The sequence below is a fragment of the Ptiloglossa arizonensis genome, chromosome 11 (genome assembly GCF_051014685.1).
Source record: "Ptiloglossa arizonensis isolate GNS036 chromosome 11, iyPtiAriz1_principal, whole genome shotgun sequence".
NCBI lineage: Eukaryota > Metazoa > Arthropoda > Insecta > Hymenoptera > Colletidae > Ptiloglossa > Ptiloglossa arizonensis.
Genome location: NC_135058.1, coordinates 7,481,578 through 7,508,583, shown reverse-complemented (window position 1 = coordinate 7,508,583; position 27,006 = coordinate 7,481,578). Strand labels below are relative to the sequence as shown.

General features: G+C 48.2%; 1 protein-coding gene across 1 annotated transcript in view; it reads right to left on the bottom strand.

The window, feature by feature from the left end:
• LOC143152661 (protein O-mannosyl-transferase TMTC1-like) overlaps nucleotides 1–25,963 on the bottom strand; it is a 314,611-nt gene extending 288,648 nt beyond the window's left edge. The window contains exon 1 of the mRNA XM_076323019.1: nucleotides 23,426–25,963. Coding sequence (XP_076179134.1) covers nucleotides 23,426–23,763 — 338 coding nt within the window. The 5' untranslated portion in view covers nucleotides 23,764–25,963. The remainder of the gene's footprint in view (nucleotides 1–23,425) is intronic.
• Nucleotides 25,964–27,006: the final 1,043 nt, after the last annotated feature.

The following is a 27,006-nucleotide window of genomic DNA, read 5'->3' as shown; positions in this document are numbered from 1 at the left end:
TTGAGAAGATTTCGAAAGAGGTCGAAAGGCGCGAAGAGTTCAACCGAGATGAATACGACGTCTCGTCTTTGCGCGCGAAGATTTCCGTGAAACGCGTCCACTCGTTTTTCAACGCGCCAAAGTGAAACGCAAAGGATGCAGACTTCCAAGAATGTACCTGACACCTTGAGAGTATGGCAGAAAGTGCTCGAGACAAAGAATAAAGGAGAGTAGGAAACGAATACAGGTTTCAAAGGACAGACTGTCATTACTGTTAAGCACACAAACGACGGAACGTCCGCGGAGACAGTCCGATCCGGCTTTAAAGCTTCGGTCTTGTCGCGTAACGGTGGATGCCAGCGTTGAAAGTAATCCAATTAATATACCCTTTTTACAATACTGCTGAGAAACGACTGGCCCAAGAATAAATTTCCCAACAGCGAAATAGTTCCATTAACCTGCTCCTCGACGCAATTAGTCGTTCGTTCCTTTCGCGAAATATTTCCCAAACTTATGAGAAAATTCGCGCGAACCGTAGCTTCTTCTTCGATTTTATCCTACGAACGATATTTCGATAATGGCAGGTTTAAACGTGGCTGCGAGTTCGGTTTTGAAAAGTATTTTATCGACGAATTTGGAGAATCGTTGCAAACCTAGCGATGAAAATAGAAATTGTACACTTTCGTTTCGTGATATTCGACATTTTATCATTCGGAACAACACGGGTTGAATTCAAATAGAGATACCGGTCGGTAGTCGTCGGGTTAAGTGCCAGACGTTTAACAATGAAACGTACTTTCCGGAATAAGGTGCTATTAAATAAATCATTCTCTTCGACGGTCAACGTAAATGAACCACTCTCGACGAATCGAGGGTACTTCGTGTTGGACACGAGCGTGAATACTCAAGGACTAATTTATTGTATAATTTAAGCGCTGAAAACGTTCGCGATCGGCGGAAATGTTTCCGTATTTTATTCAAGGACTACTCGCGTTAAGAACTTGGAGAAATGTTCGTAATATCTTACAACGAAAGTCGCTCGTTTAAACAGGATATCCTCCGCCGAAGTCTTTACGTAGGTTTGTACCTCGGACGGTAACGTATCGCGACACGCGGAAAGATACCGTAATTAAATTGGCTAGATTGGCTACCGAGAAAGAAACGGACCGCCCCGAGGCTCGATTTTAAATTGAATTCCCTGAAATAAGCGGACGCCCTTTGTTATCGATTACACGGGATAACAGAGTTTCGTTGAACACCGGGTCCCTTTGTACGTAAAACGTGACTCTAATTCCTAACACGCGGGAAAAATGTTTCATTTCGACTCGGTCTTCGGGAAAATCTGGCTGGCTTCGCTCGTGACAAAATTTCAACCGCGAATGCACGATATTAAACCACGCGATACCGGAACAGGCTGCGTAAAATCGCGATTTTCACGGACGTCTCTTTCTCGTATTATCAAATGCAAGATGAAAAAGAGATAAAGAGAAAGAGAGAGTGAGGGAGCGATCGAATATAGAACGTTACTTCTATGTCGTCCCAAACGTAGTATCGCCATTTACATTCACAAAGTACACCTGCGCAGGTAGAAGCAACGATCGACGTCCAGATCGAGCGGGTAGCTCGCGAATTTTCCGAATCGATCACCTCGAAAACGAAAATCCTCCGCGAAAAGATTACACCGCGCGTTCAATTTATTTCAACGCGAAGAATCAACCTATGTCCGGCTTGACGGTCCTGGTCGATCCTATATTTTTCCGCGCGTGTCAAATTCGAGTCACGGTTAACCGAGTTCGTTTAATACCGAGGAATCCCCACGCGAGAGGATTAAAGAAACGTTTTTCATCTACGCGCGAACGCAAAGCACGTTGCTCGCGCGAAACCGGCTTCCGAGTGCAGAGAGAAAGGGGGCGTGAACGTGAATTTCGACGGGCGGGTGAGACGGGGGGTTTATTGTCACGGCGATTCGTTAATCACGTACCGTCGAGCGCGTGCTCGACTTCAAAACTATGAGCTAATTACGGCAACGTAATTAAGTAATTAACTATCTGGCGTAGGAGCCTGCGAAGCGGCCCCGGTACCTTAACTCGGTCAACGAGAGTGTAGGTACGTGTGCATGCACGTACACCTACAGCTCGACTGCAATTCCCAGGATTCGTCCTGCAGTCACGCAATTAAACCGTCCCATTATTCGGGGGCCATCTGTGTACGCAAACGCGCGTAATTTTCCCCGTTCGAAGGGCGACGATAATAATTGCGGATAAATATTCACCATTAAAGGTATAATTTCGGCTGCTCGAAAGCGATAGGGAACCAGTCCGGATCGAGCGGGTATTTTCGAGAGAGGGGAAGCGGAAATAGAAACGAAACTTCGTCACGAGAATCTTTAATGCATGGAAGTCGACTGTATCCGACTTCGATATTGGAATTGCTCCGGTTGCGCGAGAATATGTGCGTTAAGATACTCGGCGAATTTAAATCGAAACACAGAAACGCGCAAGTCGCGACGAACTCTTGTAGCCGAACACTTATCGCGTACCGATCCGTGTACCGAGGTTTGCGAGAGAGACTGGAAAGTTTGGAGGTCCGATGCCGATGTACAAGTTATCGAAATACATTAGACGTCGAACCAGTGCCGTAATACCTATCCGAAAGTTGAATGAAATAATCATAATGATAACGATGACTATAAAAATACGCATTTATCGCAAGATTGCAAGATCGCCTACGAAAGAAACGAAAGAATCGAAAACGAATTAGAAGCCACGACCTTTTCTAAAAAGAAACGAAGAGTTCACACTTTTATCTCGCTTTTTCTTTCGCGTGCGATTCATCGAAAAGAATCGATCCGGAGGATGACGAGAATGTTCCGTATACACGCGGATCGAAATCGAAAGTGACAATTTCAAACGAATCGTGCTGTGCACGGAGAACGAAAAGCGAGTCAAAGTAGACGCGTCCAATTATCCGGGACAAATTTCGCCACCGTTGCGTGTCGCAATTAGCCGGCAATAATTAAACGCTGATAATCAGCGTTTCTGCGAGGAGAGGGACTCTTAATCGTTAATTAATTCGCTGGATACCGGTGCGGGGTGAGGTTGTAACGGCGCGACACGTCGAACTCCGTTGAAAATGATGCGTGCATGTACGACGACGCAATAAAGTGCTCAGCCACGAAGTATCGGCCTATCGTGAAAAGTGTTCTTTAATGCATGCGCACGATCGAGTGGGCAAGTTTACAGCGTTCGCTCACGGCACGCTTTTCGCGCCAGTCACGAAACCTCTCGGATGAATCACTGAACGGCACGAAGCGCGTGATGTACCGCCGACTGAATTCGGAAAATCGAACGACACGTCCGGCTGCTAACGAATTATCGCCACCTCGCGAACACTTCGCGTAATTATTCAATGAAACGGTTCAAGATAGACTCCGCGAAGTCACGATCCAACAACCTCCCTTTCGGAGCGAAAAGTTCTGGAAACATTAATTTTAGACTGCCAGAATGGGGGTGGGTGCGGGCTGGGCTATAAATCTTTCGCGTTTGTCTAGAAAATTTATCTCTCGAAACGAAGATCTCCCGCGTGTTAAATTACGCGCAGCTATCGTTTCGCGAAAATCTTTCGAAAAAGATTTTTATCGAATATGTATATATTTGTTTGTTTGTCATTGCTCCACGGTTACAGAGAAGAGTTACGAACGAGTCGAAACACTTGCGTGACCGATAATAACGATATTCAGATTTGGACAATATCGCAATTTACATTACGGTAGCTATTAATTACCGACTTGCAGTATCGCGTTAATTATTAAACACGTAACAAAGTTAATACTCAATATTAACCGACTGTTCCGTTTATTGTAATTAATAATCGCTCGTTAATCAACGTAATTACGTGCTTATCTTTTTAACCGTATCCTTAACACGTTAACGCGATAACACGTTACCTATTGCTCGCACGATTGCTCGCAACTTTCGAATAAAAATAGCGCAATATTTCACCGATCTGTTCGCGTTCGACGTGGAGGAGCATTCGATCGCGAAGTTGTTGCGACGAATATCTTACATCGAGTCCGGAGATTTGTCGACGAATAACGTCGACAGCACTTTGGAAATATAACGTGCCCTTAATTCTCTTCGACTTTTACCGGATCTTTGTCCTAGTTTTACTACCCCTTCACGCATTTGGAAACGCGAACGTAACCTCGACTTCAAGAGCGCCGAGTTTTCAAATCCGTAGTACCGAGGACTCTCGTAAAAAGAGAGTTTCGAGTGTGTCGTAATACGATAGAACGGTCATACATACGAGAATGTTCGCGATAATCGTGTCAGGATCGCCGGAATATATTTCCCCTACTTTCGTCTATTCGAGGCCCTTTCGGTTCTACTTTCCCGCTCCGAAGCGACACCGAAAACCTTTTACCAAAACTTTTACCTACGTGTACGATTCGACGAACTAAACGATTCGATATGAAAAAAGAGTTAATTGGTAAAATTCTTTTTACACGGTGAAACATCGAAGCGAAAAGCATCGCGCGGAGAAAATGTGAGAAAGAGAAAAGACAACGCGATGAAATATCGCAAGTTTGTGAAACATCGTCTCGATTACCATCGAGAGTTACTCGTAAGTTCGCGATAGTATCTAGATCGTCGAATTGTAAAGAATATAGTATGGTGTACGACTTTCTCGGTATCTATATGCACTCCGAAGCATATACTCCCGCGGTACAAGGTGCTCCCGAGAACGAATACCAAAGCCACGGAAGACAACCTAACCCAGATATGTCCCGGTAAAGCTGCACAAATAAAAGTACATTAACGCTAAAAGTAAACTTTAGAAATACAAATAAACGTAAAAAGATACGTTCGTATCTCGTGCGGCTCAACTGCTGTTAAGTTAGACTTGGCTCGCCAACAACGGTAAAAATACACGGGACAAGCCAACCTGAATACGTCGCTGGGAAGATGCATAAGTAAAGGCGATGCGGAGATGAAAAAATATTCCTCAAGGGAATTGCGACTGGTATTGGGTCGGACGCTTTACTCGACCTTTGAATGGCCTGCGAGCGAGCAAAGGTTGCCGTCCACGTTCCCTTTAGTCACGGTACCACTCCACGGTTATTAATCCGTGATCTTTCGTCCCGTCCGCGTCGACGCTGCGCTAAAATTTCGTCCATAAGTAAATAGAAGTTAATCGTAGAAAGTTCCATTCGTTGGACGATTGCTCGCGACGTACACACGCGGCAAGCGTACGCGTAGATACGCGCGCGTGAAATTCGATTATTTTTCGAATCGATGCGCAGAGAGAGACCGCGCGCGACAAAAGTGTGCACACTGGGCGAGGCGACAAGTCGATCGAGTGTGTACCCGAATGAAAAGAACGTTGACGCGCGTTTCCCCGCGGCTTAAAATCGATACGCGCTGGTTATGTCGACTGAATGCCGAATTAGCCGGTATGAAAATAAACGCGACCGAATCTCGAGGTCGCGCTGCGAATCGGTAAACGCGTTACGGTACGCCTTTTGTTGTTCGAGTAAACTTTCGACGTTCGGGGACGAAATGAATTTTCGTATTATTCCCGACGAGTACTGGGATAAATCGCGACCGGCTGTAACTCGACTTTTCTATTCACGGTATTTAAAATACAGCGCGATCGAAGCGAAACGAATCGAAGAGGAAGAACGGGGGGCGGAGGGGGCGGCGTGGGGCGGTGGAAACGGTGACGTTCGCGATTGAACGGGCCGCCGCGTCTCGTATTTCGATATTGCGATTGCGAAATTGTCGACTCAATGGATCGGGCAATTTTAATGCCGAACTGTGCCGTGAACCCCGCAAATTTCCAATATACGCGCGCACACCCGACGGCATTTATCGGAAATTAATTACGTTCATCCGGATCGTCGCGCGATTTCCGCGAAAATGCCTCGGTTAAATTTAATCGTTCTTACGTAAGCTACGCCGGTTGTCTTGTAACCGTACCGAAGCATCGGTGAGATTTTTCTTCCCTTTGGTCTCGTTTCTTTTCCGCTTCGTTCAACGTCGAACGGTTTTGCGTTTGACCTGGATTTCGTCTCGGAAGATCGAGCCGCGATCAAACATCGGAATAAGAGTTTTATACCGATTTCGCGCGAATACGCGGAACACGGTACCGTTCGAGTCTTACTCGCTACAAGTGTTTCTCTCTCTCCTTCTTTCCCTCGTACCCGATGTATCGTTCAATTCCTGGAATATCTTGTACGATATTCGAGTGTACGATCGTTAACTTTTATACTCGAGTTGTAAACCGAACAATGCGAAACAAGGTAGGAAGAAATATCTCGTAAACGCGAAGAGCTCTCTTTGTTTCGATGGGTACTTTTCGAGTAATTTATAGCACGTTTCGCGCATAGATATATTTCGTGCACAGCGAGAATCGTTTGTACATTCTTCGCCTGTGAAAACGTTGATAATGGAGTCGCGTTGTATCGACGTGTATAGCGCGAAACGGAATCGGTTACGTAGCGGAGAGGTGGCAGGCGGGCGTTCGCGTCAAACATCCGTAAAGTCCGTGTTTATCGACCGACAACTTGACTAAGTTTCCGTAACGGTCTCTCCGAAGCTATCCAGCGAAACCAGCAGAAATTGGAGATCGGGTTTTTGCGAAAAGTCGCCCATTAGACACTTCCCGCGATAAGTACTCGCGTTCGAGCGCAAGAGCGCGGAACGAGTGCGGTGGAAATTTTTCGTCGGTACTTCGGCCGATGAAACATACGTTACGAGCCTTCGAAATCCGAAAATAAACTTCTCGGCACGGGCGTAGTTTCGGCTCGGAGAGCCTTTGACCCCGATGCCCTCCTATCTCGCTGGATCGACGCGATATTACTATGAATCAACGGAGCCAACTACGGAGTTTTTCACGTTTTTAGCCGGTAGCGATGAATATTCAGAGCCGTCGGATATCCAGAAAGTTTACTCACTGCGAATTCGTATAACCAAACTTTCCACGGCATCGATATTCTGTTGCGGTAAATGCAGCCGCCCCGCTATTCGCCGACGACTGCATTTGCATCCGCGCCATTTACAATTGCGCGAGCAGAAACTTCCACCGAAAATGTATTTACGGCCGAGGCGAAAACGCGCGACGGTTGGCAACTCATTGTCGCGTTCGGGATCGATCCATTTCCCGGGGACCATCCCCCTGCCCATCCACGTTCATCCCCCCTGGCCCCCTCGTGGGATTATTTCGAGTACAAGAAACCATTGTGGTTCGCGAGCTTCCACATTGCGTTTCGCTCCTCCGCGAATTGTTCCGATCGGTCTCGATCGATGGTCCCATTTGGCGCTAATTCCGATTACGATACCGCGACGATTACTTTAGGCGCGGCAGCTTTGACGTTGGCTCGTGTTTATCGTTCGTATAACGCGACAAAGCATTGTTTCGTTTCGCGCCAAGTTTCCCAATTACGATCTATCCACGATCGATCCACGCTTTGGCAGCGCTCCTCTTCGCGCCAATTATCGGAAGTGGACGCAAATTAAACCGGCCGTTCAAGATCATCGTGGATTAATCCTGTCGTAGCGTTTAGCTACTGTTGCAATTCCATCTCTCGTCTCTTTGAGCAACCTGCGGGCTCCTCCTGCTCTCTGTCCGTCACTAGTAGACGCGGCGATATCGCACGAGAGGATGTAGTGGGTACGTGACGTCGTACCAAGACAGCGGAGCGACGTTGAGAAGACGGTTCGGAATCCCTGTGTACCGAAGACCGACGTTACACCGACAACGCTCCGACAGGATACCGCGTGGATACGAGAATCCGTAAGAAATACTGCAAAAAATCTACGAGTACGCGTAAAGCTTTTGTTTACTTTAGAAACTCTGCAACGACGAGTCTTCTCCCCGTGGACAGTCTTTCGTTTGGGTTTTGGATCGAAGTGCATTTCGAGGATCGATCCTCGTCGAGCACGCATCGAGAGAACCTCTGTTGCTTTTAATCTTACGTTTTATCTTACTTCTGCCTATTTTTTCTTCTCCTATTTATTTTTAATAGCCACCCTAACCGATACATACGTACATACATTGATTTAAATTACAAGTGTCCAAACTCTCTTTCGAATCGTTACTCTCGCGGTATCCATTCATCCATTCATCCATCCCTGACATCACGCACAAACGACATCGACCCTGCGAGACTCGATACGGAACACCTCTGAACCTGCTGGATTCTCGAAACTTCTCCAAGTCGACCCCAAAGATCCTTGGGACTGGTTGGGATTTCCGCTTTCCATTGGGATTTTTCCAGTCCCTCCGGACCTCCGGGACGACCACCAATCGTTCCGGGTATCCCCAGAGTCCTATACGCTCGAATCGTCCGGTCCACCTGAACAACCTCGGACCACCTGACACCCTCTAGGTTACGAGATTTGCAAAAGTTCTCGGACTTTCGGGACCCTTTACTGATCCTCGTGCCGCGCTAACGATCGAGAAATACCCACGCCTTCGAAATCGGGACACTCGAGACCAGGATCGTTCGCAATCCTCTGGATCGGAGTCCTTTGTACGGGATTTTTCGAGACCATAACGTACCCGTGTCCTGGTTTCGCGAATTTCAAGTTGTCTACGGGTGAGTCTCGGAAACCGGTACAGTCTGTGCGCTCAGTTCTACGAAGTTTAAGTCTTTTGTAACGGATTCTTCGTAAGCGGGCTCTACAGACTCTACGGACTCGTAGAAGGTCTTCCATGTCGGGTTCCGCGAAGCACAGGTCGTCGATATGTATTTCAATGCGGTCAGACTTATCCGTCCCGAGTTCTACGGTGCTGAGGTTTACCCGTCTCCGATTCCACGAGTCTAGGCCAGTCCGTGGATAGTTCCAGGTTACTTCGCTCGACCGTATGAAATTTTACGAGACCTTCCTGTTGTTGCGCGTGGATTTTCACCAACGATACGACGTTCCGTGACGATTATTTCCGATAAAGGTCGCTTCGAGGAATACACGAAAAAGAACGTAAACGAATATCGCGAATCGATATCCGTACGAACGGACGTAAAAGTATACGAAAATTACGATGTTTTCGCGTATGAGAGAATTGAAAACGAAAACAACGCACTCAATGGATTCGTTGATCCCTGTCGCGCGAACGATCCCCGAATTGGTGATAAAAAATTCATGCGAAACTCGCCCATCGTTCTCGAGACGTTACGAGCAACTTGTTCCGGGGAAATAATTAAGGGGAACGAGAGTATCGCGACGTTATTCCAGAAAATGAAAATGATTATATCCACGACCTCGCGTTTGAGGGGAATAGAAATCAGTTTGGAGAAGTTTCAACGCCGCCATGCATTAATCATTTATCGGAATACCTACGTAGGACAAACTTTTTCAATACCGAGCTCGTTTCAATGGCGCAATAATATCATTCCATCTGTCGGGAGTCCTTAAGAGCACCAGGCTCTTTCTTCTCTCCTCGCGGATTACGGGGTTTCGCCTTCTCGGTTATTACATACCCGTTGGCGAACTTCGCGGATCCAATAAACGACCGGATACACCTTCGAACGAGACAAATGCTCGCTTCGGATTCCTCGTCACGATCAACGCCGAAAGAACCAGGTCGACCTCGTAACGATACGTTCTTGTCGTCGAAACGGACCGAGGAATTTTCTTCTTGCCCTCGACCGATACGCGAAAACGTACCGATCGAAAGAGAGACGTACTCTGGAAGCGCAGATCGTTGATCGATACAGAGATCGTGGGATTGCTCGATGTGCCGAACGAAACGAAACGAAGAAAATATCACATACGAAGCGCGCTCCTGGCAAATAGTACAGTCAGAAAAAGGTCGCGTGCAATGGTTATTATCTCGCGAGAACGTCGCCCTACATTTTCGAGATTTTCTCAATTTCGAAACTACACCGAATACGAACGTTGTAACGGGGCTCTTACTCCGTAAGATCGATAACGCGTTCTTACCGAAGACTTGGTTCATGGTTCTCCATTTTTTCCCTTCGTTTCGTTTAATCCGTGTCGTCTACAACGCGGCACGTAGAATACCCACGAGTGTTCAATTTCATCGGCACGTGAATTCGTCGTACCTATTCCGCAGCCAAGAAGAGCGGACATTTTCGTCGATTATTCGTCGACGAGTTGCAAAGTTCGATCGAGTATATCGCAAACCCTCATCGTCGCTTCGCAACCCGTGGAGCCGGAATTTCAGATTCGTCGCGGTGTGTGTTCCACCTGGACCTGCATTTTCGCCCATATTTGCGCATCGAACGAAGTCGTAAATAGTCACCGAGTTCAACGCGCGAACGAACCGCAGACTCGACGTTTCGTCGTACGAAACTCTCGAGTAGACGAAACGAGTGAGTAAAACTCCCTTTTTACGTCGCGTCGATATCGATATGCACGCTCTTCCTCGGTAAACAAACCGGAGAAAATTCACCAACGAGTGAGTTTCATTCTCAAATATCGTCTTACTCGATAAAGGAGTAGTAACGTGTTTAGTTTTGTCGACCTCTAAACTCGTGTCAATTATTTACCGAGAAAGTACAGACCTCTTCGGAAACAATGCAAACGAATTACAACGATCGTTGATGCAATCGGATAAAACGATACATTTGAAATTCTAAAAATAATCTTCTTTCGACCTTGTTCGTGCAAACACACCGAATAAACATTCTGTTACTTCATCGTGTCTTTTTTTTTAATATCCAAGGAAAATCGTACCAAAGATTTAATCGAAAATTTATCCAGTTGTGAAAAGACCCAAGCTTGGCGCAACGAGGGTCGAATCGCAACGTTGTTCGTATCACGTTAAACGTTCGAAGCAACGTCCTTCGATGTACAGTCTCCCGGATATCACCCAACGGTGCAGCAGGTGAAATATCTTTCGGAAAGGTGATATCTCCCGCCGCGAATCCCGAATATCGAAGAGCCCGCGTTGACCAGCGTTCGGTTAGGCGTGACTCGGTCGATCGACGGAGCGTCGCGACGGCTCGGACGTCGGTCGTATCGCAGGGAACGAAACACCGACGACAACGAAGGACTCCGTGGACGATGATCGGCGCGTTGAACGCGGAAGCGAATGAGATATCACGGCTAGCACGGGGATCACCGTGACGTAATCGAATGCGAAGCGTAGCTACGTGGCAAGCTGCGTGTAATGCGATATCGCGCGTCTAAATTAGGGTCTGTGACGTAATCATTCATGCGTGTCAGTAACGCCGCGGAACGAGATTTCGCCGGTTGCGTCGGGTCAAGTAATTTAATAATAATTATTCCCTCGCATGCACGCCGCACACGGAGCGCGGCACATCATCGCTCGCGGTCTCGCTCGTAAATCATCATAGAACCACCCTGAAGAACTTACTCCGCCGTGAATCACGATTTAACCGTTCTAAACGACGCACCACACCGCCACCGCCACCGACGACCGAGCCAACGCGAACTTCCAGTTAGGTCGCGTGCGCACAGGTGGGAGGGTTTTCATCGCAGCGAGCAACAATCCGTTCCTTACGCGGCTCTTTTCCTTTCAAATTCGACGAATTTCGTTATCGGTTAGAAACGCACGAATTCGTTCGATCGTGGACAATGTTTTCAACGTCGAACGAACTCCCTCGGTTGGGATTTGGATCATTTTCACGCGAGGATCTACGAGAGGACCTTTAAGGGACAATCGCGTCGAAAAACACGAGAGTGTTTTCGAATTTCTTTGAATTTTTTCCAAATTGCTTTCCTAATTAGAAACCAGCCAATTTGTTTAACCGTGACCGATATTTTCAACGTTGGACGAATTTTCTCGGTTTGGATTTGGGTAATTATCACCCGAGGATGTACGAGAGTACCTTCAAGGGACAATCGCGTCGAAAAACACGAGAGTGTTCCCGAATTCCTTTGAATTTTTTCCAAATTGCTTTTCTAATTAGAAACGAGCCAATTTGTTTAACCGTGACCGATATTTTCAACGCTGGACGAATTTTCTCGGTTCGCGTTTGAATCATTCTCTCGCGAGGACCTACGAGAGGAACTTTACGAGTGACCGTGTCGAAAAACACGAGAGTGTGTCCGAATTCCCTTGAATTTTTCCCAAATTGAGTTCCTAATTAGAAACGCGCCAATTTGTTTAATCGTGGCCGATATTTTCAACGTTGGACGAATTTTCTCGGTTTGGATTTGGGTAATTATCACGCGAGGATGTACGAGAGAACCTTCAAGGGACAATCGCGATGAAAAACACGAGAGTGTTTCCGAATTCCCTTGAATTTTTTCCAAATTTCGTTCCTAATTAGAAACGCGCCAATTTGTTTAATCGTGGCCGATATTTTCAACGTTGAACGAATTTTCTCGGTGCCCGGTTTTAATTTCCCGGGAATTTCCACGGGATTCGAGTCATCTCTCGCAATGAAATATTCGGCGCGGAGAAAGAACGTAAACGGTTCGATCGAAAAGACCAACAATGACCTCAACAATCGTGAAAAACAATCTCGAGGTAAAAGTTCCACGAATCTGAAAACCCAATACACAACCACGGTTCACGGTTTTCTTTAATTAACGCGGTTCCGCGATATTTCTGGGGGCGCGGGAACCGTGCTATCCGACGATTTGAATTTAACGTTTTATTCGCGTCTGCGATTCGAAACCCGGGACTCGAATTAAAATTCCGCGTATAACTTCGGAAATGGGATTTAAATTTTAAAAAATCCACCCACACGCGTTGAAATTCGTAAGAGCCGTATCAAATTTCCGGAGATACGAAACAACGTCGAGGGTGATGGTGGGGGAGAGGGGTGGATTCGAAGGGGTCGCGGGAGGCGAAAGGAATCGTTTTAAATTCCGAATTCGTTCAACGGAACAGCACGACAGAGTTTTTCGTATCGGTGGCTCGCTGCGTCGCGGACAAATTCTTTTCCGCGTGCTCGCACGAAGTCGAGGGGGACACGTAACCCGCCTAACTTGCAAATTTTCTTCCGGGCCGGAAGCTACCCACCCTGGTTCGACGGTTCCACGGGTGTCTTATCTCTTTGGGCGATTGACTGCGTCGTGACTGCTCGCAAACGAACCGCTCCGGCTATCTTTCCGCGCGGTACGTGCTTGCTCTCTCCCCGGGTGAAAAGTTCGATAAAAGTAATCGTGTACCGGCGCGGATTCCGGCTCGAGCTTTCGGCGAGTGGAACGATTCGCGCGACTCGATTCTCTCGCCGTGCGAGCGACGAGAGAAATAGAGCTCTACGGTGAAATCGGCCGGTGATGGTGCCGCGCAACGCTTACACGGAGAAAAGCGAACCGCAACGGTGAAACCTCTCCTCGTTGCTCCGTTGTTTCTCGTACGGTCTCCAACGGCGATAACGAGAGGGAACCGTTGCCTCGTGTCTCGAGAAGACGTTTTTGCCCGAAATACCCGACCGTCTCGAATATACCCACCGATCGACGAAAGTCGCGAAGATCGCGCGACGTTCGCCGATTTTTCGAGCGTGCCCGCCGACTGAAACGAAAATCACGAATGGAAAGACTAAACGCGACTCTCGGCTCTTTGAGGAATCCGATATCGTTCGAGCGATTTTCAATATCCGTCCGCTGTCTGTTCCTTTTTTTTTCTTTTTTTCTTTTTTTACAGGGAAAGATTCTAGAGGCTGGACGACTCTGGGAGGAGATTTTTCGACAACGGTACAGCGGGACTTGTACTCGAAACTATCGTTCCGCAGCGGGATGTACAGAACCGGAAATAGACGCAGAAGGGGAGATTGATAACAATTCCTTCGTACCGCCATCGGATCGATCCGGTTGGAAACAATTCTACAACCGAGCTCTATCCGTTCCTCGTTTAAGTAACCAAGTTTCTACGGATATTTCATACGGTCTTGGTCGGGCTCGCGTCGAATTTCTCGAAAGAATCGCAACGATTCGCGTAGCTTCTTCGCGCACTTAGTGCTTCCGTTCTCTCTCGAGGTTACTTTACCATCGAATTTCGACTCGATCTACCATCTTGCACGTATCTCGTCCTATCGTGGTTAATTTTCATTCATTTTTCCATCGCGAATCTTCGTACAAACGTACGTTCTTTCTTGTACGATTTCTTTTTTACTTTACACCTCGTTGTTCTTTTCGAAAACTTCGCGTTAGGATAATTCACGAATATTTATTTAAGATCGCAGGGATCCGGACGACGAGATTCGTAAAACGATCGTTCGTCGAGAGACAGAGTCGAATTCGAATCCTGGTTCGAGAGATCGATCGATCCTTTTTCTTCGTTCGATGTTTCGGGACAGCGCAATATTCTCTCTTTACTTTGCGTCCGTCTAATTGCAGTACGATTTCGAATTGCGTGCACTGCACGTGTTCGTTGGCAGCCATAATTGTCCGGTTAATCGAGCTGCAGGCAGTTGACAGTTTCATACGGTCGGCGCACAAGTTATCGCTATTGTTGTAGCGGGCCAACGGAACGCAGGCAACGCGTAAACTAGACCGCTTAATTTCGCCAATCGAAACGAGCACCGATGGAAAGCAATTCAGTTTCCACGGTGAGGAGGACACTCCGTAAAGGTAACTCGTCGCACGACCTTCGGGCGACTAATGAAAACCGTCTCTCCGCGAAGGATTGGATAGAAACCGCGACAAAAGCGGCGCAAAGCTTTGAAGTACAAGCTTCGCGGGATAAAACTCGCCGGCGACAATTTTTATTCCGAGCGACACGCGAGTAACTGGCTCCCTCATCCTCGACGTATGACGAAACAAAGAAGAATCTCTCTCGGGGAACGGTATAAGTTCCTACTTGTGGCAAATGTGATTATATCGATCGTCATTGTACCGGCACAAAGAGCCTCGCGGATAAATGGACGGAGAGTCTGCGCCGCGTGGAAAAAGAAGAAGAAGGAGAAGAAGAAAAAAAGGAAAGAAAAACGTCCACGAATTCGTCCAAGAAAAATGTAATAAAGCATGCGCTCCGTTACCGCGAAAGGAGAAAAGGGGAAGGCACTGATGCCTATTTCGTTTCCTTTTCGTTTCTTTCTTATACGTCGTTTCTCTTTTTCGTTTTGTTTTCTTTCCTTTTTTTTTTCTTTTTTATTTCTTTTTTCTTCACCGGACGAATGTAAATATTAAAATGCAAGGACGCTCGGTTTAAGCCGAGAGGGAAAGAGGAAACGAGATTTCGCGGGGCTTAATGGATCTTCGCTCTTCGCGGAAACATTTGCATTCCTTGATGGTATTTCGCGTTTATAAACCACATTTATACATGATATTCACGGTGAAATACGACAAATTCCATTGAAACGAGTTTACCCAAACACTTTTTTCGTTGTAAATTTTGTTTCGTTGCGGCGGTATTGTTTCCCATATTTTTTTTTTTCATCCTTTTCTTTTCGTTTTTCTCCCTACCCTTCCTTTTTGTTTCTCTCGTCGGCTTTTAATCCGACTGCGAATCGCGCGATGTAGAATTTCGCGGATCCCTGACAACGAGGAATTTCGGTTCGTCCGCGCGTTCTGTAATCTAAATATCGCTGACCCACATAACCCGAAATCCGCGGTAACGGAACGTTAAACATCGTCGGACATTAATACAAATGCGTTTTTAATTGCGGCGCAATTGTTGCGAACTTCCAGCTATATTGTCGATAGACAAAACCGAGTCGTTATTTATAACACGTTGAATCGTGTTGTAGTTCTCTTGCTGCGGGTATATCGTCGATTCAATTGCGATAGTGGATTAAACGGATTACGTGCGCACGAACGATCTTCGAACGTTATCCAGTCATTATCGTCCGCGACTGAATAAAATACGATCTAAGGAAACGACGGATGTGTTTTCCGTTAGATAGCCAACGATAAGTTTCTTTCTGTACGTTTTATCGGCCGACGAGATAGTCTAATGCGCGTTACACCCGGAAAGCTTCGCGTGAACTTTAACGCGACTAGTCCGGCGCGTGTTCTCCGTCATCCATTCTCATCGGAGCAAAGACTTATATCCGAGCGTGTTCATCGACTCGTACGACCGCTGTCGACATATGGACCAATTCGCACGAGACGTCATTTTTCACAAAAGCTGTTCTTAGCCGAAGTTCCAAGGATACGGTCTGTTATACTTAAGACCGGTAGACGTTCAAACCATTTGTATCGCTCGTCGCGAAGAAATACAAGAATAAAATAGACAATTCCGAGAATTATTACCTAAATTAATTTCACAGAGATTCTACAGCGTGTACAAATCTTTTTTTTACAACGTTCGCGTTGTAATCTACGTCTGCACGTATATGCCTCGTTCGTATCGTCGTTTCCGGTAGATTTTTAGGAAAATTTTAATCTCTCGATCGAAAACAAACTGATAATCGTCGCGTGGATTTTTTCTATCGTGCGTTTTACAACAGTAATAAATCGAAGAGAACTCAAGAGTAAAATCGAAACGTTTCGAATGTTCTCATCGACTCTTTCGTCGTGATATCTACTACGAAAATTATTGTTCAACTATTTATCGGAAATGAATACTTTCTCGCGCGATAAAATAGTAATCGTCTATATCTACCGAATCGATGGATCCTAAGAGACCCGAGATATTAACCGTCTGCACACCTGTTGTCACTCAAATACTTCGACCAAAGTATTTAAACGTACACAAGAAAAAATACCAACTTATGTACAAATGCATATACAACACAGCCACTAAACGACTAAATTCTATTTTTTTTTAGTTCTTTATCAAATCTCGAGCAACGTGTCTCCTCTCGTAAACGTTCACCGGCAAATTAATCCAATCTCTCGGGCAACTAAATCGTTTCACGTTTCGCGAGTTTGCGTGAACAAATATTTAAGGTCGTAAATTTTTGCAAAACGAACGAGTAACGACTTTCCCGAACTTTTCGGTCTTTCGGTGACCATCTATGTACAAGCAGCACCGATATTACGGTTCTTTGACGAAAGTCAGTTCCCAGATTGGCTTGGAAAAAACAACCTGGACTCGAAGTATTTCTCTGCGGAGGAACACCGATTTCGTTTCTCGTCGAGCAGCCGAATATTTCGTGGCGACAATAAGCTTCGATCGGAGCGATGTTCTCCCGAATTGGAAACGGTGCATCTTTTTTTCCGTGGATCGTTCGCGAGCCAGTCGTTCCTCGACGAAATTACGAATCGAACCAGGGGCAATAGTTCGTTACATCGACGTACGGGTAGATCGATTTTATTAAACCGTGTGTCGTATCGAACTCCAGTTTCGGGGTATTATTGTTTCAGCCGGCAGCCATCGGACGCTGGAAGGGCCTTCCTGTTCCGACCGTGATAGTGGAATCGCGCGGGCACGTGCGCGCTAGGTGTACATAGGAAAGTTGACGACCGTTTTAGCGAGAAACGGGTTCGAAAATCCCTGGGAAACTTCGGGCGGGAATTGCGAGAGTAAATAGCCCGGTTCAAGCTGCGCTACATGTATCTCGAACTTTCGGGATCGGAGGGTACGTTTTCATTCCGAGACTCGAATTCTGAAAGCAAAATATTCTAAGCGCTGTCAAAGTTCCACGAACAATAAAGAGATCAAAGAACGGCCGGTAGACGCGGGCAACGAGAGAAAGACATCGAACGAAACGTATGTACGTGGCTCTGCTCGCGAAACGTCCAATTGTTCGTAATCTTTGACCCGTGCATCGCCGTTAGGAAAACAGTCGCGCGTACAGAGTAATCGGCACCCGTGCCCTCGACGTACGAAAGAAAGAGTAATTATAAATATATGTCGCGTAACTCCTCCCTCTCTTTCTTCCCGGGCTTTTCATCCCCCAGGTACCTACGTGTTCGAGTTCCCGTGCCAATAATTCCGGTCTTTGAAGAACGAAACGCACAAACACCGTTTACTCGTTCCGTACGCGAATTCGGTAACCGCGAACGAACATTGCTCGTACTCTTTTCATATTTATATCGCGTTAGACTCCCCTGAAACTCGGTTTCCGCCTTTGCGATTCAATTCATCGATAATTCCGTCCTCTCGGACGAGCTCGCGCAATAATCGACGGCTGCCATTCCTCGATAAAGCTTTTATACAAACATTCAAGGTTTACGGTGAAATAATATTGACGAACAGGAAGAACGAACGAACGTCTTTGGATAAGTTCGAATTCGGTTCAATTTCAAACGAAAGCGTCCGCGCGATCGTAGAAGAACTCGATCGCACGGAATTGTTTTCCAACGTTGAAGATGCAGTATTTACGGAGCAATATCGATAGTGTTACGTAACGTACCCATCGCGTTTCCCGCGAACAAATTAATATTACGTAAATCATCGAAGGTGTGAAACACGTGCTGTGAATCTAACTTTACCACCAAGTATCGGATTCGGTTATTGGAGGAATTCTTCTCGATCGATTAATCGATCGCGCGACGCGATTAAATAATTAGTCGCCGTAATTAATCGCGATTTAATCCAATCGTAATCGTCGACGGCTGCTCCGATCGACGAAATTCAAATTAGCCTGGAATCGTTAGCGGTGTAAGTGCGAATGGATATATCGTAGAGGACGGTTTCAACGCGCGATCATTTCCAACGAAACGAAATAAAAAAGGGTATTCCCGAGTCCTCGTGGCCCGTACAGCTGGAACCCTCGTCGTGGAATGTCGCGCGAACTCTGATATTTGCTTTCGTCTTTCGAGAGTAAATAGAGCGCGTACGAGCTCGTCTCTCCAGTCTTACGAATAGAAAAAAATCTATAGTTGCGAAATGGCAGGCACGTGTCTCGAAAAAGTCACTTAATATCATCACCCGGCCTTGAAATCCACCGTGTAAACGAGACATTTAAATCCCTCCGCCTCTAAGGGCGGATCTGTGCCACGGGAGATGCGTATCGGGGAAGGTCGAGCCGGAAACTACGTCGAACGCGAATGAAACTTAAAATACACCGTTTCAGGAGCCGATGCGTTCACTCGAGAAACAACGAAGACTTCCGTGGACTCGCGGCACCCATTCCGCCGAAACGAAACAACTTTCGTCCCCTTGCACGTAATCTCGATTCGTAGGAAGCAACTCGTTCGCCGACTCGAAACGAGCAACTCGCTGCCCCCTCTTCTTTGTTCGAAGTCAGCTGCATAGCGAGAGATCCGTGTAACCGAGAATAGAAAAAGAATATTCTATTCTCTTCTCTCGGCCGTTCTCCGTGTTCTCCGACTGGAGAACAAAGCCGAACGTATCTGATCCGAGATAAGCAACTGACCGTTCTCTCGAGCGAGTTGCTCATTTCGGGGGGTGAAAGAAAGAAAAAAAAAAAAAAACTTCACATCTGACGCAGCAACGAGTCAGCGTTAACGAGCCCCGTTTTCGATCCTCGGGATCGACTCGAGCCTTGGAGAAAAATGATTACGCGGTACGATTAGAAGACGCTTGTGCAAACTCGCTGGAAATGACGCCCGTGTCCCGATCGTTAATATCCCGTAATCTCGAGACGAACGAACGTGACTACCGGCGCCCGTAGCCTCCGCGTCTTAGAGCCTCGGGAATTATGGATGCGTTCCACTTCCGGCAACGCGCGAAACGCGGAAGCGCAATGTTCGTCCGCCCTCCACCTCGCTCACCCTCTCGCCTACCCCCCCGTTTACCATCGAGAGCCCCCCCGTAAACCCTTCGCGCGCCACGGCGTCGTTCCTTCCGCTAGAATCTACGAGCCGCCCGTCTCTCCGCGTCGAAGTTGGCAACAGCATCTGGAGCGTTAAGGCGAATGAGCGATGTGTCGGTGTCTTGCGGTATGATGGATCGCCCAATACCAGCCAATATGCAGTATTGCGCGCGGAGTGTGGCAAACTGGTATCCATGCATCAAATCGGCGCTGGGCGGAAGCCGAGCTAGGTCCCGTTCGTGTTACAGGACACGGTGCAACGCGGCAACGTCCACGAGTTCCTCGCGGTTGGAGTCTTGGCCCATCCAGCACCGTTCAGAGCCGACCGCCATCGCGCCGGATGGACCTCGTCGACCATACGGCGTTGCTCGTCCACGTATCCGCAATTTTCCATTCTCCGTTCAGGGCGAGCGAATCGATATCGGTCGAGAAATTGCCCGATGCAGATTTCGCGCGGTTCGCCGCGCGGACGTCGGCTCGACCGTCCGATCGAGAGAACGACCGGACTCGGGATTCGATAACGCGAGACCAAGAGAGGACCGTTAATTCTTTTCCGATAGATAGTGAAAATCTGCAGCTTCGTCGAGGAAACGTACGGCCGGAACGTGTGCGTTTTTGGTAACGCGTTCGGAGATTCGAAAACGGAGATAGGACTCGTCGGAGCGTTGTTGGATACCGGTGTTTACGGGTGTTTACTATTTCGCTGGGTTTGAAAGTAATAGTATCGCGATGTATTTAATCGAGGTGGAATTTTACGCGCGACGTAGTGCGTAAAGTGTGGTCCGATCGTGGGGTAAAATGTACCGATGTTGTCGATAGGAGAAAATTTGCAACTTTGATACGTTCTGGAAACGTGTGGTCCGAAGGTGTGCGTTTCTGTAACGCGTCGAGAGATTCAACGGTGGGGATACGAGCTGTCGAAACGTTGGATATCGGTATCTACGGGTGCTTAATTTTTATACGTGTTTGGAAAATAATCGTATCGCGAAATATTTAATTATGGTGGAACGCGTACGTGCGCCACGTAATTCCGTAAAGCGTGGCTCGACCAACCGTTAAAACGTGGAACCAACGCCCGAGAGACGATTCTCAGTGTAAACACGAATCGGAAACATCGAATACAATTTTTACGTCCGAGGCTTCGTTTCGGTGAAAAATCATTTTAGTTTGAGAATTACACTTTAATTGTTATTCGTTGTTTCCAGTTCTTGTTAGTTCCCGTTTATTAGAGTCCACGATATAAACGTTGAAGCCGGCACGGTATTACCTGTCTCTCATCGATCTCGTTCCCTCTCGACAAGTTAGAATCGGTCGAAACGCGCAACACCGTACCTTCGTTAATTCATAATTTGCGAACACCGACACAAGTAGAAATAACGAGTACCGGCCAGACGCGTTAACTGAGTTCTATTTAATCGCGGGCTCGATCGAACTGAAAAACAAATTGTTCTATATTTTCGGACCATTTTTTCACAAGGAATATCCCCTTGTTCGCTGCTGCTACAATTTTTCGCGTAACGCGTATATTTGGAATTTTACACTTTTTCCCCCCCGTTCTATCGATCGACTCTCGGCACAATGTTTTTACAAATCGTGGATATTCCAAACATTTCCCGTAATTGTTCGTTTTGTAAAACGTCGCACGGTGATCGAAACGTACAGCTCCGAATCGTCGGTACTTACTTCGATAATCGCGTAATTTCTCCGACTTCGTTACCAACGAGAAATATCCGCAGTGTTCGCCGTTGATTTCGATGAAAGTTTGTACAGCAAAACCAAGGGACACGAACTTTTTTTCACCTGCCAGAACTCAAGTTTAGGGGATAAAACTACCCACCGAAGTTTCATCTATCCGATGCTATCTTGGAAACTATTAGAAGCGTAAGAAAGTTTTCCCGACAAATGTTTTTCAGAGTCGGGCCGTAAATAACACGTTGCACACATCGGTGAGAAAAAACGTAACAAGACGCACGAAAGTGATCGTTTCCGCCACCTTTGCTTTCCAACCGACGCGGTAATCTTCTTTCTATCTCGAGCTCGCAATCACGGTTAATATTCGTGGTTCGTTGTTGGATTTTTCGCGTATTCTCGTAAATCTTTTTCGTCGTTCGCTGCGTAGACCAACTTCGCGGTATCGATGCGATCAAACCGAATACTTTCGAGCCTATTGTCTCGCGTAATTAGACGGAAGACCAACTCGCGCGAGAGTCTCTGTAACGAAGTCACGCGCGGTACGTTCGAAATCCACGAGATTACAGCTCGTTTCCTTTGATCGCGATCTCGAAATTTCGACCGAAAATGTCGTAGAAATTCAACTTGGCGCGATCACGGACCAACGTGGCACGCCAGTTGGACAACAAAAATGCAACGTGTAATTATTCCATTCGCGATAACCCACCGCGCTTATTCCAGTTTATTTTGAATTCGCAGCTTTAATTGCGGGCCGCGCGGTGTCTACTAATTGTAGCGGTACAGCGAATTCGTTTTAATAATACCGTCGCTGATTGCCGCACCGATACTAGCGAAGATTCTCATCGACGCAATGTTTCGCGCGTTAGACTTTCGTTCGCCGTTTTCAAACGAAAACGAGAAAATTAATCGCGAAAGATAAATATTTTCCGTCGTATTCACTTCGAACCGAATCACCTTTTTAAACGACCATTACGACTTCAGCCCCGTTCGCTGCAGTTTATTTGCGAACCACCGAGCCCGTACGCGCGGTTTTAATTTTCCTTTTTTTTTTTGTTTTCGAATTCATATTCCGCGCGAACAAAAGAATAATATCGTGCCCCGATTTGTATTTAAAACGATATGATAAAATAAACGGTATTTTTCGAACGCAGGCTACGTTGTCCCGGTAATCGCGGTACAAACGGAGCGAACGATTCTCGCGATCGCGAATCGAAAACGTGGAAGAGAATTTTTCGTCGCAGTTCACTCCGTTGTGGAGAAATCGATCCTCGAACTCGACGGAACGAGAACAGCGTTTCGAGATTTGGAAATTCCGAGAGAATTTGTCTCGCGATCGGAAAGTAATTATCGTATACTTAAGGGCTGAACGCAATCCGTATGGAAATCCTTCGAGATTCGAGATCGGGTTCACGCACATTCGACCAGTTTCGAACTCGTTTCTCTGGAAAGAATTCTCGGTCGCGTCGACCGGTATACCTTGCGAAATATCGATGCAGCGGTACGATACAGTGGACCGTACACAATTTAATCGTCGATGAAGAAGAAAAAAAAAAAATGTACGCGAATAATTCGATACAACCACCGTAGAAAATTGCACCGCGAAAACGATTACGGGAAACACTTTTATCGAATATAATATCGCGCGACATCGTTCGCGTTATCAAATTGTAGCTTCTATTCTCGTGCGTTTAGCGCAGGCGCGCGCGAGCAACAACGTATTTCCGATTAAAACGCTCCGATACTTTGAAACTTTCCAACGCGAGCGTTATTCGTTCAACTCCTGCAGCTGGCGACAATCCCCGCGATTTCGTTCGTAAATCCATCGAGCATCGTTAACGTCGAAATTGCAACGTTTTAAAGCATTTTTGAAGAGCGTTTCCCGATTCGCTGGAAACTTGGTCGTCGGGTACCAAGGAACCGGGTCGTCGCGGTCCTCGATTACAATTACGAATTCGGAAGGTATTGCGCGAATCTGGACGCGCGGGAGAGTACGAGAGGGAGAAAGTTTTAACGAGTGCGAAATTAATCGTCTATCCGGCGATGGTGTCGGGAAGACGTAAATCCCGGGCGAGAAACCTCGGGAACTTTTTACTTAAGAGAGTTCTCGGACAAGAATTTACACCGACACCGAAACAGCCAACGGTACAAGGATCCCGGTCGGTGAAGGGTACGTCGGTTGTTTTCGAAGAGAACGGAATCGCTTACCGAAACGTGAACGTGGTCAGGGGTCTGTAGCTCTTGTGGCTGTTGACGTCGTGCATGGGCGTACCCCAGAAGTCGTCCTTGAAAACACTGGTCCAGGGCGTTTGGACGATCACGTCCTTGTTCCTCACCACCGCCGGTATATCGTCGTGCACGAAATCACCACCCAACGCGTTCAGGTAGCAGCCAACGGCGACCAGTGCGACCGTCGCGTAAATGCACCATCCGGGCGGTTCGTTCCCCGGTGTTCCGGTGCATCCGTTCCGTGCACCGGGTCTCTTGCTCGCCTGGCAGCAACAGCCGGCGTAGCCGCCGCCGGAGCCGTTGTTGCGTCGTCTCATGATTCGGTCGGTGGAGACTCACCGTGCCGCACCGTGCTCGCGCGAAAGTGTTAAAACGTTCTGCCGCGATCGTCCGTTAGAATCGCTCTCATGGAGCCGCGCCGATCGTCGCGCGAGCGCTATCTGCACCGGTGACGGCTAGTCCACGGGAAACTGGCGCGCGGTTGCAGCTGACCGTTCCACGAATCGAGGATCTCCGATCGCATCTCAACGATCGCGACGACATCGACCGTTTTCGTATACGGTACGTTACCCGCGCGATCCTGCGACTCGGGTCCTCTCTCTTCTTATCGTTCGCCGATCGGCGAGCGCGCTCGCGCGGGCGCACCCGTCTTACCCTCGTCCGTCTACCCTTTTCTCCCGCGGTGCGCTCCTCCCGATCGAACGATTCCGGCACACGAAACTCTCGTATCGCGATTACGAACACGATCGAACGAACCACCGTACGACGTAGTTATTTCTCTCGTTGGCGAAATCCGAAGGTGTTCCGTGGGCGCTGGCCCGTCGGTGTCCGGCTCGCGTTCCACTCTTCCATTTACTCGGGCAGCCGGGCTACTTTGAGGATTCGTTGGCCTCGCGCGGTGAGCTTGATAAACGACCGCGGGGGTTCATTATTTACCGTGCACGGGCCACGTCCTACGTGTCCGTTCTAAAGAGAAACGGGTCTCGCGCCGGCTGATTGCTCTTCCACGGATAATAGTTCTCGCGCGGCGTTCGTTCGGTACCGGGATTGTCCCCGCGGGAGGTGGCCACTGGCTAGCCAACGTGCCCTCCCCTGCTCACCGTGCCGTTGGTGTTACGGCTCTCTGTTTTCGTTCTCTCTGTTTCGCGGCCGTAACGACGTAACAGCTCGTTACGGTCACGGGTATCGAGTTCGCCCGACGACGCGTCGCCGACGTACGCAAACAATTTAGCGAGCCGCTCGACCGACCGATCGAACGAACGAACGAAACGACCGACACGCGCGTACCGTGTCGCGCTAACAAAGAAATCGAAGCTCCCGCGAACCGCGCACCGCGCACCGGGATGGTCCTCCGGATTTTTCGAACCTCGAAAAACCGCACTTGCCGCTCCTGGAAACGAGAACACCGACGATCGAACGTTCCACCGTTCCCGTTGCGCGATTATTCCACCGATCGATCCACAGGACGATCTATCGCGAGTACGGTTCCGCTCGCGTCGCGTACCAAGGTAGCGACACTCGGTAACCGACACGATGGTCTTCCGTTCGGCGTAATCGGACGTCCCGTTCGCGATACACCAGCCGTGAGAACGTTTCTCCTTTTTCGACGGCGTCCCTCGACGTCGGGTTATCGCCGCCGCCACCGCCGCCGCGGAGATATCGACGCTCAGCCGCGAACGACGAACCGGTTCGCTCGTCGGTTTTTAATTCGGGGAACATCCGTTCCCGCGACCGGTACCCGATACCGTCACGGTTTCCGGGGCAACGAGCGAATCTCGCAAAATTATGGAAAACGAGCAGCGACAGCGGTAACGGCCCAGACACGAGAGTACGGGTGTATGACCCAGATACGCGTCGTCGTGGCCGGGGCTCTTCTATTGCCGCGACTTTACTATGCATATAGATCTATACAAGCGGTCGTATCTGGCCGGAGGCACGGCTCGGAATTCCCTGCAGTGCCTCTTCTTCTTCTTCTCCTCCTCTTCCTTCCCCGAGGTTTCGCTCCTGCCGTGTTTCGTCTTCCTCCTTCGTCCGCCGGTTTCCTCGCTTCGCCTCGCCTCGTCTCGCGTCCGAGAATCGCTCGACCCGAGTCTTTTTCTCGCTGCGCGATCTCGCTGTCGTCGAAAGAACGTCTTCGCGACAACACACTCGGAACTCGCGTTTCTTCCGTGGAACCTCCGGTCGGTGTACGACTGTCTCGTCTTTTACGACACTTTTGGCACGCGACGACTTCTACGCGACAGTGTTCGTACCGCGATCGCGGTTACAACAGGTCGACGCACTGCCGGAGCCGTGGTTCGCGATGCAATCGGTCTCGATCGTACCAAGAACGATCCGTTTCTTTTTCTTCTTCTTCTTCTTCGTTTCTCTCACCCCTTTCGTGTACCACGAACGTCGCTAATGGACGCTCGGACTCCGTAGGGGTGGTTACGACATCGAGGCGTGAAATTTCGCGCGAGGTGTCGCGACGGCCACCGCCGAACGAAACACGATTCGCGTCATCACTGTAAACGAAGCTTTCGATGGTCAATGGACCGCGAGCGTGCGACGACTACGCGATCGAGCTCGAGCGGGTCGTCGCTACGACGATAAGCGCAAGACTAAAGGACGACGGCATCCGCCCGGTTATATACCCGGCGCACTCTGACCCGCAAAGCCGCGCCCGCGCACCAGCCACCCCGGGGCTTTTCCCTCCGCGCCGCGTCGCGCCGCGCCGAGACGCGCCGCGCCGCGCCGCGCCGCGCCGAGACGCGCTGTCTCGCTTTAGCGTTTTTCCTCCGCCTTTCGTTAGCCTTCGTCGCACACCGACCCGCGTCTCTTACCGAGGACCGTGTTTGTTTACCTGCATCTTTACCCCGAAATCTCACTTTGAAATCAACCCGGTCGCGCGAGGAACCCCGCGGACTCCCACGCAGATAATCGCTCTCGTTCAACGAGTGACTTGCTCGGTCTCGATGTCGTTTCGGGGATACCAACGTGACGATACCCTGTGCACGCATCCTGCAACGCGCGACGTTCTCCAGCACTCGAACGTGAGAACCTCGTGAGAACAATTGTAATTTTTGTTCGGAGAGGACGGTGACGAACTATACGCAAGAAAGATGCTTCGTTTACGGAAAGGTAGTCTGTAACGAGTCTAAAGGGTTGAACCGAGATTACACGTACCCAGGTGAGAGATACTTTCGTAAAGCGCGAGGGTAGTAAGTACATCGAACGACGATCGATATCGAGATCGACGTTTGGAGTAAACCTACATTTATACATGGAATAAGGAATATATGAAAAATTGTACAAAGACGATAGGATGGAGGATTTGTATGAGAAATTATAATTGATCGCGGATCCTTCGGTCCTTTTGCGAATTCAACGCAGGTACATGTTCTGAGGTAGAAATGGAAAATCTAGAAACGGAATTTTATCGCGGGTCTCGAAGTTCCGTGAGAAAAGAAATGTTTAATTTTGTCTCGTTTTCTACGCGTGTACAGTCGACCCTCGTGAAACGGAATGTTTAAATTCGCACGGACCCACCGTACGAATAGCAACGAATTTTACGATTTGGG